General features: G+C 38.8%; 1 protein-coding gene across 1 annotated transcript; it reads left to right on the forward strand.

Annotated features, from left to right (window-relative positions):
- Positions 1-5,579: 5,579 nt before the first annotated feature.
- Positions 5,580-11,863, forward strand: nosip (nitric oxide synthase interacting protein). Its single transcript, XM_063471062.1, has 10 exons — positions 5,580-5,674; positions 5,905-5,990; positions 6,111-6,216; positions 7,621-7,702; positions 8,439-8,574; positions 8,766-8,917; positions 9,403-9,519; positions 9,852-9,922; positions 11,250-11,358; positions 11,582-11,863. The coding sequence occupies exons 2-10, from the start codon at positions 5,921-5,923 to the stop codon at positions 11,651-11,653; spliced, it is 915 nt and encodes a 304-aa protein (XP_063327132.1). The 5' UTR covers positions 5,580-5,674; positions 5,905-5,920; the 3' UTR covers positions 11,654-11,863.
- The last annotated feature ends 2,345 nt before the right edge of the window (positions 11,864-14,208 follow it).

The raw sequence follows: 14,208 nt of genomic DNA on the forward strand, positions 1-14,208 counted from the left end.
AATCTCATTTAGTTGCTTTGTCTGCATTTTGTGCTTACTTACCTCTTGCAACACGCAGCCATTTCCTCCCTTGCAGTGAATCTGTCCAGCACTCATCTGTCTCTGTATGAATGAGTACTTTGTAAGCACCACTACCCCCTCAGCCAGTTCTTGTGCCCATGTCTCAATCTCCAAATTCCAGTCCCTCTGCCTATCTTCTGTGCTGGCTGAGTGCTCATGTCACTTTGTCTCACCCCCAAAAATCACTGTTCATCAGAGCTTGAGCCAATAAAGAGCCAGGCAGCTGGGTGAGGCACTTCCTCTGTGACAGGAAATTAACCACAAACAACCGACCAGAGGGAGGGGGATAATGAGAAAGGGAGATCAAAAGACGCTGATGTTTTAATGGCTGTAAGTAGAGTTCTAAAGGGGATGAACAGGTCATGGTAAATAATTCTTGTGCTGGCTTCTAAAATAAATCTGAATAAATACATATACTATATCTAGCTGACTCTAGTATATAGTATATGTATTTAAAGTTTCACTGATATGTCACTGTAAGTTTCTGTTGGGTCCTAACTGTGATGTATATGCATTGCTGTGCAAACATACAATTTTTTAGGAAAAGGTACACGCCTGTTTATTCATTCAATTATCTAATCAGCCTATCACGAGGACCAACATGTAGAAAATCCTTTAGATACAGGAAAGCCGGAGCACACCAGTTTTGATGGTGGCTTCGTTGTTGTTAGATGGAATCATTTGTGATGAGCAAAAAACATCAAAGAATACACCAAAGGGCTCTGACTCCTGTCAGCTAAGAGCAAAGGGCTGACCAAAACAGAAAGATTACTATCTGTAACATGCACCAGGTCACAAAGAAAAGCTGTGTCTAACTGGATTAACGATTCACTGAGGTCAATGAACGGCTGTCATCGGTCGTTTATTGAAATTATTCAAGGTAACCATTACTATCAGAATACTTTATTGATCCCAAAAGAAATTATTATCACTACAAGTATCATTATCATTAAGCACTGCCTAAAATGAAGCGCAACACCGAATTACAAGAACTGCTGGAAGCAAACAACAAGGATACAGTCAGTACTGTAAGGTGCAGTGTAAAACACCATTATGTGGCTAAATGGTTTGAATTTTATTAACATAAATGAATTTATTCAAACCTCATTGTTCAAATACAATTTCAACATTATGGTAAAAGTTGGTTTTCTTGTATGTGTAGCTGGAGTTAATATGGGAATTGTTGGTGAACTAGAGGGCAGGGTGCTGAAAGGATGATGATGATGATGATGATGATAGGCTCATGTTCAAAGACAGTAGATACAGAAAAGTGGCTTTGATAACTTCTGGGTGGGGTGTCTGGGAGGGAGACGGTTGTTTATGAAGGGGATCTAATCCCACTCGTGATCTGCTGTAGCATTCTTCATCACATCATTAACTTCAAACTGCATCACTGCATTAACCAAACAACCTGGATATGTCTGACCTTATATGGTCTGGTGGCTTTTCTGGTATGAACTTCAGTGTGGAGTGGGCCTCAGAGTTATCTTTGCAAGAAGATGGGCCTCTTCCTCGATTATGGCTATCATGATTCATTTTCTGTTTGTTTATTCTTTTTTGTGTGTTAATGTTACATTATCTCAAAAGTATACTTTCATTTTTGTTTATTTCCACACAGAAACTGAACAACGGAGGCAGTCAATGCAAAAGAAAGTCTGTGCTTTCCGGAAAGTGCCTGATTGCAGCATAGTGATAAAATTCATTTAAACATGTTTTTCTCTTCTTAAAATAGCAGCCAGTGATTATTTTTCTCAGACCAGCAACATTTCAACTATAGTTGGAGCTTTATTTGAAATGGGTGTAGGGATCTGTTAACAGGAAATCCACCGTCACATGGGCAGGAAATGCTGTTCAGACAGAAATAAACAAGACATATAAGGGAAACAGAGGCGCTGCTGACATTACAGCTGCTACACATCATTTTCTCACCAGGAGAGAGGAACACCATCACTAACGCAGTATATGTCTCTTACTGATATCCTCAATAAACAAAAATTGTGCCTGTATTTTAAATCACATACTTTTTTCCCAGAATACTCTGTTGCGGCCTTCACAAACTCTTTACTGCAGTAGCTGCAAAACTGAGAAACACTACTTCATAATACCAGCAGGCTTTGGACTTTTACTACACTGGTTTATGTGTGGCTGGATTACATACTGAAAAATTCAAGGTACAGCTGTTCATAATGCCAAGAAAAATATTCTCATATAGTGAAGGAGAAGTAAATCGTTACATATTTCACACTGTTTTCATAATTCTATAATTATACCTGATTTTTATTGAATGTCCTCGAGCTACTTATTCCCTGTCGCCATTGCTTTAACCTCCTAGGACCTGGGGTCCTCATATGTGGACATCACATTTTGGGTTGTCCAGACCACAATACTAAATTTTGCTCTATAAGGGCCTGATATCTCTCACGAGGACATTATACTGCCACTGCTCTATCGAAATTTAAAAAATAATGTCCTCATATGTGGATATCCGGCCCTTGTAGAGCAACATCAGGTAAAAAGATCATTCTTTGTTTTCACATTCAGGTCCCAATCAGCCCAAATAGCAAAGAGAAATTAAAAATGCATGCCGTGGAAGAGTTCGGGTCTTAGGAGGTTAATATAGAAACACATGCATGAAAACACATATGTAGTTTTTCATTTAAGTTATTATATTATACAGTGTTGGTGATTTCCAGGCAACAAAACACAGAAACTATGGGCTAAAAATCAAGTTCTAATTTCATCTGTGTGATGCATCAGTAACCTCAATTTAACAATTAGAGTCTATTAGAGTCTAATTAAAAGGACTGTTCTTTAATAGCAATAAAAGTTAGAATCCTCACCTGGTTGTATATATAAATGTGTGTGTGTGTGTGTGTGTGTGTGTGTGTGTGTGTGTGTGTGTGTGTGTGTGTGTGTGTGTGTGTGTGTGTGTGTGTGTGTGTGTTCTCTTTTAAGTGATTTTATATATGAAGAAGCATCCCTGTGGTCACAGGTTGTCATAAGATCTGGAGGCCATAGAGTCAGGTGGGGATTCATCCCATCATCAAGTGGTATTATTTTAATCATAGCTGTGTGGGTTTAATTTCAAAAATATGACTAAAGGAGAAATTCATAGGAAAGACTGTGGCTGGGCTTAGTGCAGTGCGATAGCAAATTATGAAGTGTGATTTTACAGGTTTTAATTTTTTGGTGTCGTTACTGGTATAACCAATAACAACACCAAAAAATTCTACATGATCTCAATCAAACCTGATAGCTTTTATTTTCATAGTGATGTCATTTTGTTCACCTTGCATAGCATTTGGCTAAACAGAGTGAAGAGGAGAGTGACGACCTCTAATATAAAGAAACCAGGATGGCCACACTGGAGGAGACCAAGTAAAGAGAAGAAAATGATCAGATTTTTTTCAGACTCATAGCAGTAAATGAAGCCCAGAAGAGAACAGCGCAGACAAAACAATATACTACAAAAACATTGCAAAAAAGGAATTCACAAGATAGATATAGAGATATGTTGGACTCTTATCATTTAAGTCCAATGTACAACTAGCTAAAATTCTGTGAGATGGAAGTTTACTAATAGCGTGTTAGATGGTAAATGGACTGGTTCATATATATCACTTTTCTACTCTATTTGAGCACTCAAAGCACTTTACACAACTTGCCTCATTCACATTCACACACATTCATACTCCGGTGGCTGCATCAGAGAGCAACTTTGTGTTAGAATCTTTGGCACGCATCCTGGAGCAGACTGGGATCACACCAAGCTTCTGATCCGTAGGTGACCTGCTCTACACCCGAGCTACAGCTACCCCAAATTAAAAAAGAGTTAAAATTGAAGCTTGATTACGAATAGAGCTGATGACGAGTGAGCAGCAGTTCATGCAAAGAAAGAACTCTACAGATGCAATATTTGCTTTGAGTGTTGAAGAAGTATAGAGAAGGTCAGCAGTAGTTGCACTGTGTCCTTGTAGATCTAGAGAAAGCAGATGGTCAGGTGCCAAGAGAGAAACTGTGTGCATGCAGAAGTCAGGAGTAACTGAGAAATATTTGAAGATGTGAGGCTGGTGTAGGTCACTTTTGAGGACAACAACACAGTGGTAAGGTGTGACGGACGGGTTCAAGGTGAGTGTGATATTACACCAGGTACTGGTAACATTACCTTATTTATTCAGTTTTGTTTCAGATAGTTTCCAGAGTGTATTTTCTTGTTTAGAACTTTTTGCTTACTTGAAAACTGAGTTAATAGTTTGTCTGTCCTTTTGGACTTTCAAAGTCTGTATTCCAGACAAAGTTCAAATAAGATTTTTGAGCTTTCCAGATAGGCTCCTTCTTTTCAGTGGTGACACGTGCTAAAATTATGGATGTGTAGCTTTAGTGTGCAGAAGAAAACTTAAAACTTAAAAAATGTAAGTGCCCTAAACATGAGAAGGGGCATAGATGTGGCCCATGTGGAGAGAATACACGTTTTAACTGCGGTGGGCAGCACAGCATTGTAATATTAACAACAACTCTACATCATGTAGAGAAAAGTCCATAAATGGATAACATTATTTTTTCACTACATATTTAATCAACTGTACATATCAAATTAAACACAAAAAAGAAAAAAATAACTGTGTAAAGGTAACAGAGAAGTTGTTTTTTGTTGCATAGATATATTATATAGATATAAAATATGGTGTTGAAAAAGGATGGGGGAAATTCAAGAGGACCAGTAGAGAGGACCATCTGATAATTTTACAGTGGAATGCTTGAAGTTTATAATGGCAAAAACTGAGTAATGGACACTAATTAATTATGAAGCGCCTTGAGGCGACTTTTGTTGTGATTTGGCGCTATAAAATAAAATTGAATTGAATTGAATTGAATTAGAAATTTAAAAAAAATCCTTAACGATGGAAGTAACACACGAGTAGGGATGGGCAAAGCGAGGCTTTTCTAAGCAGCTGTGCAGGACTTGGATTGAGGTTTTGAAACAGTCTGATACCCACATCCATAGCGACACCTAGTGGCTGTTTCTTTTGTCTATCGCCACATCTTGGTAAGCCTGTTCTGTGAAATAAGGACAAGCTTGGCATAGTTCTGAACAAGGCCACTTATTAGACCAGTCTATCAATAGTTATTAAGTGATTAGTGATTAATCATTGTTTTGGGGGAAATCTCCATAAAAACAAGTAAAGAAAAACACCGAGATTGTTCAATATCAGACTCCTTAGACCTGGATGACTGAGCTTACACAGATATATGAGAAAGATAGCAGAGGATCAAGAGCCTACTTAAATTGAAGTTAAATTTGTTCTTTTTCTACTTGCTGTAGTACAAAAGAACATTAACAAAATTCTAAGACAGACAAATTTGATTGACAGCATATGAGGGGTTTCCTTAGTGTGTCTGTGTGCGTGTGTTATTTTTGTTTCTTGAGAAATTCTATTCCACTCCATTCCACATGGCGGCGCTAGTGTAATTTTTGGGTGGTTTTCTGGTCACTCACCAGTGTTCGAGTAACGTGGAGAAGAAGAACAAAAGCAAATACAACGACGAAGAAGAGCGTGTGGCTGTAGTCTGCGTTAAGAAAAGATTGTTCCGGGATATAACTTAAGCGGATCTGGTAATAATAATTTGCTTGTAAATCTTCTTTAGTCCCAACTGGCCTTTTTGTTTCTTTTTATCTGTTGCCCTCTTTTCAATCGTTTGGTTTGGCAGTGTGTTTTCGAAGTTTGAAATAACAGTTAATGTTAGCATAACAGCTAATGTTAGATATATCTGCTTATATCATCAGCTGTAATAAAATAATTTCCCAAATATGAGACCAATTATGAATTTTGTCATTTAAATTAGAAAAAACCGAAGGACAATGACTCGCCATGGAAAGAACTGCACAGCTGGAGCTGTCTACACGTACCACGAGAAGAAGAAGGATACAGGTAAGACATCCTCAGCGCTGCGAGTTGTCTTTGTTCTCTCAGATCAGCCCGGTCAGAAAGAGAACATGATTTTCTGTATAATCTGTAGTCATGTCATTATCTAACTCTGATCCTGCTCAGCGGCCTCTGGTTACGGGACACAAAGTGTTCGACTTGGCAGAGATGCAGTCAAAGACTTTGACTGCTGCTGCCTGTCCCTGCAGCCCTGTCGGGATCCTGTGGTCACGTATGTTTTTTACTCCAACACACAAACACCTGCACACAGGGGATCAGTTCATCACTAACTGAATACTTACAGTAGAATTTTGAATAGAGTGGTATTCCTTTATCGGAATTATTGCACATATAAAAATGTGGAATGAAATTTTCATTTTATATAAACTCTCAACAGCCTTAATAAATGAATACATTCATGAATTTATTTATAATGAACCTTAGATCATACTACGCAGTTTCTTTAATGAATTCAGTTCTTTTACGTCACGTGGTTCTGTAGTCTTTAGGTGTTGGGTTTTTATAGACCTCTAGCATCTGACAGAGAGGAGCAGAGTGATCTAAAGTATATTTATGGATATCTACAGGCAAGAGGCTGTGTCAGTGACATAGTACAGGATGTGTATAATGTTCTGAACTGATTTAACAACAACACTCTGCACGGCTTTTTTTTATTAGCTACAGAGCAAATTGTTAATTACTTTCAATAGAACAGGAGGAGCTGCTGTGACAGGTCTGTAGGGGGAGTCGTCATTCTTTAATACAACTGTGTTTGCTGTGGAGCTCCAGAGCTGATATTAACATATCAATAACTTCAACTTTTAAATGATTTCATTCATCACGGGGGGGGGGGGGTCTCTCCAAGCCAGCCTGGCCTTGTGTGGAAAAGTAATTTCCCCTCCTAGTGACACCAGGCCTGATTGCTGCCAGACTTTTTAAATCAGGAAGTCAGTTAAATTGAACTTAAAGAAATAGAACAAATTGAATTTGGCTAAAAGTTCTCAAAAAGCAACACAATAGTGGCAGGTTTAAAACATGTCAACAATGTCAAAAACTAATAACAGAAGCATTTGAAATGGTGGGTTTGTGCACCAGATGTGCGCAGTATTTTTGTGAATAAGGCTTTACTGCAAGTTACCCTTTCTTATAATAGGACAAATGAATCCAAACCATCGTCAGCAGAATGACTCCACAGCACAAAAAAACAACCAGATCCTTTCACTGTAGACATCAGACTGTAAGATTTTTCCTTTGTAATTTAAATGAAATTAGTCCGTCTAATCCAGCGAACCTTGGTATCAACCAGTTACCACAGTTAGCCAGGTCAAACAGATATGGCATCATGCTTGTTTGGCAGTTGTGCAGTCTTGCAAGTGATCAGCAAACACACACCAACTCCATCTTATTACAGGTCAGGAGACTTTACCTAGTGGTCAAGTTCTGTGCCACAGCATTCTACAGTTTCCCACAAATAGACCTGAGCTCCCATGCTTTATATGTTTTTAATTAGTTATTAATCGTATTTAATTGAACTATGATTAATGATAAAAATCTCTAATAAACACACACACATTAAAGCATACGATCTAATGTTAGCATATGTGTAACACTGTCATGTTTCTGTTTGTGTGGCCAGTCCAGATGGATACCTCTATGAAAAACAGGCCATTCTTGAATATATTCTTCACCAAAAGACACAGATTGCCAAAAAAATGAAAGTAAGTAACTCACTTAACTGTTCTTAACTCCTCACAGGTGCTTGGACAGTCACGTCCACAGCTAAACACCATGGGGTTGTTTTATGAATCAAGGCTTAATCATCAGGGTAACTAACACTGAAGAAGAAAGCCACGCAGACCGAGCTGTATGCTCTTTGTCACTGGAATCTACATGTGTTCATTTGGTGATGTAGAAAATGTTTGATATTTTTGATTAGACAGGATTAACAGAGCTTGTTTGATATTTAATACCAAAAATACTGAGTAGAAAGTTGAATTTGACTTTGGCAATAAGGTGATTTCCACATCAGACCAGAAGACAATGAGTAAAGTTTAAAGTTTCAGAGCTCTAATGTTCAGCTGTACATGTTACACAGCATATAGCATAAAAAAAACCTCTATTTAAAATATTAACTGTTGATGCATTTTGTGCAGGACAAAAGTTAAATGACTTTTTATACAAGTGCACACAGACCCTGAAAGAGCGCACTTAAAAAAGAAGGTTGATGAGCGCCATTGTGACTGGGTTTGTTAGGCTTTGCTAAGCCAGCTAATCCAAAGAGAGCTTGGATATGTTGAACTTGCTTCATAGTCACTCCTGTAAACAATGAAACAAACAACATAAAATCTCCATTGCAGCCAACACATATGAATGAGCTTTCTCTAAGAAATAATGGCCTCTTACTTGTCTAGAACTGTGAGTGCTTGGCTTTATTTTCTTCCTTGATTTCTTCAGGCGTACGAGAAACAGAAGCAGGCGCAGAGGAGCAGCAACCAACTTGAGTCCAAGTCAGAAGAGCGAGAGAGAGTGGAGAGGTTTAAAACAAAGGAGAACAGCATTGTATCTAAACCTATCAACCCCTTCACATCTGGTGCGTGCATGTCTGTCAAAATATACCTTACAAGGTTGGCCACAAGAGGGAGCCAAAGCTCAGACTCTACAGACTCTGCGCTATGGCTGCTGCTGTCGTCACCTGTGTTGTTTTAATGCACCCAAACTCTTTTTAAGACATTTTTTATAACGAATACAATTCTGTCAAAACTGCTTTTTTTTTTTTTTCAGGTAAGAACGTTGGAAGTGAGAAGGACGGGACACAGAGCAGCCCTGGAGAATTATCCAGTGCTGCCACAGCTGCAAGTTCCAGCCAGAGCCTGCCCAGTTTTTGGATTCCCTCACTGACACCAGAGGCCAAGCCCACTGCTCTCAAGAAACCAGTGAGTGACTGATGATGTTTCTCATGCCGAGGAAGGAGTTGAGCTACACTGTATGCTGGGTTTTTTTGTTTTTTTTAAACAGACCAGTGAAAGAGAAACAGGAGCACCTTTTTGTTAAATACTCGCCATGAAATTACTTCAAAATGCTGATGTAATAGACCTTGGAGCACAAGTGGGCCAGATTTGTGTGTGTTTGCCAGGTTTACCTGTTTACTTTATTAGTCAGTGTTTTAGTGTATGAATGTTTACTCTGCGTTCCTCTTTTTGATGTTGACCCTCTTTCAGAGGCCAATGTCAGGTTGACCTGACATCATGATCGTGTGGAAACATCTTTGGGTGTCACAGAGTTCCTACAGCTTAGTGACTACACTTACTCAAATATATTTACTGCTAAATTTGAGTATTTATGGGAACCAGTTATTAAAAATGTAATGGCATAATTTTGTAATGGCTGCACTTTTCTGTCCATCTCTAACATCTGTCAGAGCAAGACTGTGTTATGTCCAATGTCTGGAAAACCCATTAAGATGAATGAGCTTATCACAGTGCGTTTCACCCCCTTGGACCCAAGTCTGGATCGAGTTGCCCTGCTCACCCGCCAGGTCAGTTTACTCTGCACACAGAAATAGAGCATCAGAAATTTTATCTCATATGTGCAAGCCCTTAGACTTGGTAGCTGTTAGCATGTTTTTCTAAAACATTACATTACACACTTCTTCGTAGCTGTGAATACAAGTTATTTAAATTGAAGAATAAACAAAGCAGGTGTAGTCACAGGAAGATGTTGGCTTTCTCTGTGGCAGCTCCTTTTAACAGTTGTGTGTGTTATTGGTTAAGTCAAGTTGTTTTGTGTCTTAGATGAAAATTCTATGAGTAATCAGTCTGGTAACTTCACTTTGTCTTGAGGCTGTATAATTCTGTCTTTTCTTTCCAGGACAGGTACATATGTGCAGTGACCAGAGACGTCTTGGGCAACAGTGTTCCCTGTGCTGTTCTTCGACCATCGTGAGTGCCGCCTGTATTTGTTTATGAACAAATTTAGAAGTCCCTCTGACCATGCGTACCAGCAAATGACAGCCTGGCTGTCTTGAGAATTAGAGCACAAGTCTTTAAAATTACTTTTACTACTACAAATTAATACCAGTAAGCCCAGTCCCACCTGTCCTCAGCAACCTCCGTCCCTCGTCTGTAAGGGTCTTTCATAAATCTGCTTGTCTGGGGGATCATTGAACACTTTGGTTTTAACGCTCAGCTCTCTCTTGACCATGACAGACCGTGCGTCTGTACTCCTTTCTCCTTAAGCCTCGGGTTCCTATTATTCCATTTTCTACAGTCAGGCTTCTGTCCTACAACATTGTCAACGTGTTTCTTTATATCGAGAAATGTGTGCAGGGCAGTGTGCAAATTGTGTGGAGTTTTCACATGACTGCTGGTTACGAACGATTCCGAGTTACAACAGAATCAGCTGCTACGCGTCTTTCATAAATCCGACAGATATTTTGAACACAAATGTATGTTTTGCACAGGATAAAAACATTTCCACCCTAATGTTAGTAAATGGGGTTCAATGTTCTCTGGAGTGTGAGGGGATATGTGACATTAGGGCTGTTCGATATAACGATATATATCGGATGACGATATAAAAACATCTATCGTTTCATTTTACGCTATCGTTTGTTTCGTGGTGTCGCAAAATAAACTGTTTACGGCAATATTTTTTCATGGTTTTGATGGTCACTGTAGTGGCTATATTAATTTCTTAAAGTTCTCTCTTTCTCTTATATTTAATATAACCACACTACAGACGGACAAGCGCCTGTTTTTATGCGTTGTCGTTAGCAACAACGACGGTAAAACCATTGTGTGTCCGCTTGTTTATTTTCAACATAAACCTTTCAGAATAAAGCTCAAGATCCTGTTGAGACTTTTCACAATAAACTGAATCACGTGAAAGAGTATGCAGAGTATTTACGGATGAGAAGCAAAAAAGAGCCGTCAGGTGCTAAAAAAATAAACCTTAGACTCAAACGTTAGAACAGACTTTTCCCCGCAGCACGCCGTGTAATAAATACTCACAAAGAAAACAGCGGCCGTTACAACTTATGTCTAAAAATGTATCGTTTCATGCATCGGTTAAAACACTCGACTCCAGGTACACGACGCCCAGCTGGAAACACTTCACGCAAGTCGAGCTGCCCGAGATTCACAGAATTTACAGAAAATGTAGAATTTTTGTGATTTATATCGTTATCGGGACGATAGATGTCTTATATCGGGATATGAGATTTTGGTCATATCGCACAGCCCTATGTGACATGTGTCCTGTGTTCAGGGGCGCTGCGGTGACGCAGGAGTGTGTGGAGAAGTTGATCAGAAAGGACATGACTGATCCTCTGACGGGAGACAAACTTTCTGAAAAAGACATTATTCCACTGCAGAGGGTATGTGAAAACAACCACAGTTAATAATTATAACAGTTTTTTAAAAAAGGATTTCAAATGTCTGTTTTTGAACACTCATCACAATGTTATGAATTCTGTTGCCGTCACTCAGAAATCAGAGGTGTCATGCTGCAGCCTGGCAGACACAGAAAACGTGGTTCGCTGTTTGAAAGCTGATTTTTTTCTCTCTTTAACTGTACTGTGGTCCTTTGTGTTTTGAAAGGGTGGAACCGGCTTTGCAGGTTCTGGGATTGACCTCACGGCCAAAGAGGCTCGTCCAGTGATGCAAGCGTGAGGTGACCGAAGACTCCACAGTGGTGCTCATTGTGTAACTTTCTAACTTACTATATAATGTCTTATATGACTTTTTGTTTGATAGCATTTCCTCCTGAATGTATTTTTATTTTGCTGGAAAATGCTTCCACTGACTGTACAACACAGATTTGCTGAAACTGCCATCCAAATGTTTCCTTTAAATAAAATCAGCATTTAAGGCTTAAATCCATACTATTATTATTTGGTTTGATTTATTTTGTGCTCAGGAGGCACCGCAGGTTGTGAACTAATCAGAAGGTTAGTGGTCCACACACTTTAGTGTCTGTGATCTCCAAAGTGCTCCTGATGCATAGCCGAGTGTAAGGATGTGCATAAATATGCTGTATGAAAGTGTGTGTGTTGTAGGAAAGGTGCTTTGAGTAGTCAGAGCAGAAATGTACAAGTACCAGTGTATTTACATTTTTTCAGCTTTTATGGACTACAGGTAAGTTTAGTTATAAATAAAGCAACGTCTCAATGTTTTTATTGTGTTCATATCATAGATGAAATTTACAATCCAATGCATTGTCTGACAAACTTGAGTGGGTGCTCTAAACATGCATGAAGTCCTGTTCTAAGCAGATCTGTTGTTGTTTAAATTTGAGCTGCTTCACTGTTCATGATGGAGATCTTCACATCGGGCCTCATTCACTTAGATATGCACAATAATGTTCTTACTTTGAAACATGCTTTCTTGACAGTTTTGTAACTGTGTGTATGTTAGTGAATCAGTCAACTGGGCTGTGCCACAACCTGCAGTCTCCATGGTACCACGGTACCACACCCCCACTTCCCATGCTTCCCTCGGGTGAAGTGGAGAAAGCAGTAAGAGAGAAGTATGCCCTGCTAAGGCTAAAAAGTAGATGAAACTCAAACAGTAGTTTCTTGTAACACTCACTGTAGCTCAGAAAATGTATACGAAATTTAAAGAATTATGAATAAAAATGTATTACTAATAAACATATGTACCTCAGTTTAAAGATGAGTCAGTTTTGTAAGATATAAGTGTTTTAAATTTGTATAGGACGAATCAATTCAGATAAGAAAATATTCACGAGTCATAGATTTGTGTGTAAAACATTTGTATATGGGACCAAACTGAAGTCACAGTTCATCACGGCCATCCACCCTCATCCCTCCATAGTCGGTCATTGTACTGATCTTGATGAAGTCCATCTTGTCAAGTATCTCAGGTAGACTCAGACGGCCATCCTGATGAGCAAAGTAGAGGGATGCTTGACGCATTTTGAATTGAACTGAATACTTTATATTCTTATGGAGTCTAACAGTAAAATCTTTACTTAAGAACAAATTATGTTTGTAGGCTAATAATTTTACAATGTGTACTGACCAAGCGCTTCATTAGATATGATTGTTTGAACATTGTTATAATTATGTTACAGTACAGAGAGATACATTAGCATTTCCAGATATCCGTGGAGGCTCAGTTTCAAACTTCACGGTGCAGCGCTCTGTTCCTGTGTTTTCTTTTGTTTTTTTCAGTATTAAGGCAAATGATGCGAATTCATGTTGCAAATCAACACACATTAAAAACTAATGCAAAACAAGCATCACCTCATCTGTTCCCAAATAACACATTTTAGTTTTAGCAAAGCATATCCTGCACGTTATTCCAAAAGGCTTCCTTTCAGTGTTTTTGTTTGGACTTGGTTTTTCTTTTCACTGCTGTGTAGAATTGGTAGGGACATTATGAAATCTCAAAGATCTATTTAAAATTCACAAAATTGCTGAAATTGAGAAAAGCAAAATTATACGTTTGAAACATGAGAAAAAAATGTATACAATCTGAGAATATAGCACAACTACTGGATTGTCCAGTGTATATGTATATTGCTGTCACATGGCATACATTCAGCAGCCACTTTATTTGGTAATGCCTGTTCAACTGTTTGTTAAAGCAAATATAGTTGGCCAATCCCATGTCAGCAACTCAAAGCATTTAGGCAGGTGGACATGGCCAAGACAGCCTAAGAATCACAATGGGGTAGAATATGATTTATGTGATTTTGAATGTGACGATTGTTGATGCCAGACAGGGTGCTCTCCCAACTCTCAGGTTTATGAAGAATGGTCTAAAAAAGAGGAAATATCCAGCGACCGTCAGTTCTCACCGCTCACTCAACTGTACCTTAAAGCAGATGAACCAGCTAAGAACAGGAAACTGAGGCTACAAATGGACCTGGATAAATGCTGTACTCCAATATACTCCAGTATACTCCAGAGTCCTCAGATCTCACTTAGAGCAGTAGAACACCTTTGGTATTTGGTAGAAGGGGAAATTTGGATGTACAGCTGACAAATCTGCACCAGCTGTGTGATGCTGTGAAGTCGATCTGGAGCAAAATCTCAATCTTCATGACGTGCAAATATGACACAAGATGTATGCATGCATTCTATTTCTTTCAACTAAATCTCTTTTGAGAACATGTTTATATTTGCTTTTAACTGACGGGCAATTTCACTGTTACTACTGACAGTGAATCGGTCTTGCTCTTTCATAGATAGTTGGGGGTG

This window comes from Pelmatolapia mariae, linkage group LG4, assembly GCF_036321145.2.
Source record: "Pelmatolapia mariae isolate MD_Pm_ZW linkage group LG4, Pm_UMD_F_2, whole genome shotgun sequence".
NCBI classification, from domain to species: domain Eukaryota; kingdom Metazoa; phylum Chordata; class Actinopteri; order Cichliformes; family Cichlidae; genus Pelmatolapia; species Pelmatolapia mariae.

What these genes read in the sequence shown, in the direction of transcription:
- nosip (XM_063471062.1), top strand. Translation starts at nt 5,921, where the DNA reads ATGACTCGCCATGGAAAGAACTGCACAGCTGGAGCTGTCTACACGTAC. An exon ending in TGTCGGGATCCTGTGGTCAC is followed by an intron (nt 6,217 to 7,620) that starts GTATGTTTTTTA and finishes TTGTGTGGCCAG; the next exon opens with TCCAGATGGATACCTCTATG. An exon ending in ACATTATTCCACTGCAGAGG is followed by an intron (nt 11,359 to 11,581) that starts GTATGTGAAAAC and finishes GTGTTTTGAAAG; the next exon opens with GGTGGAACCGGCTTTGCAGG.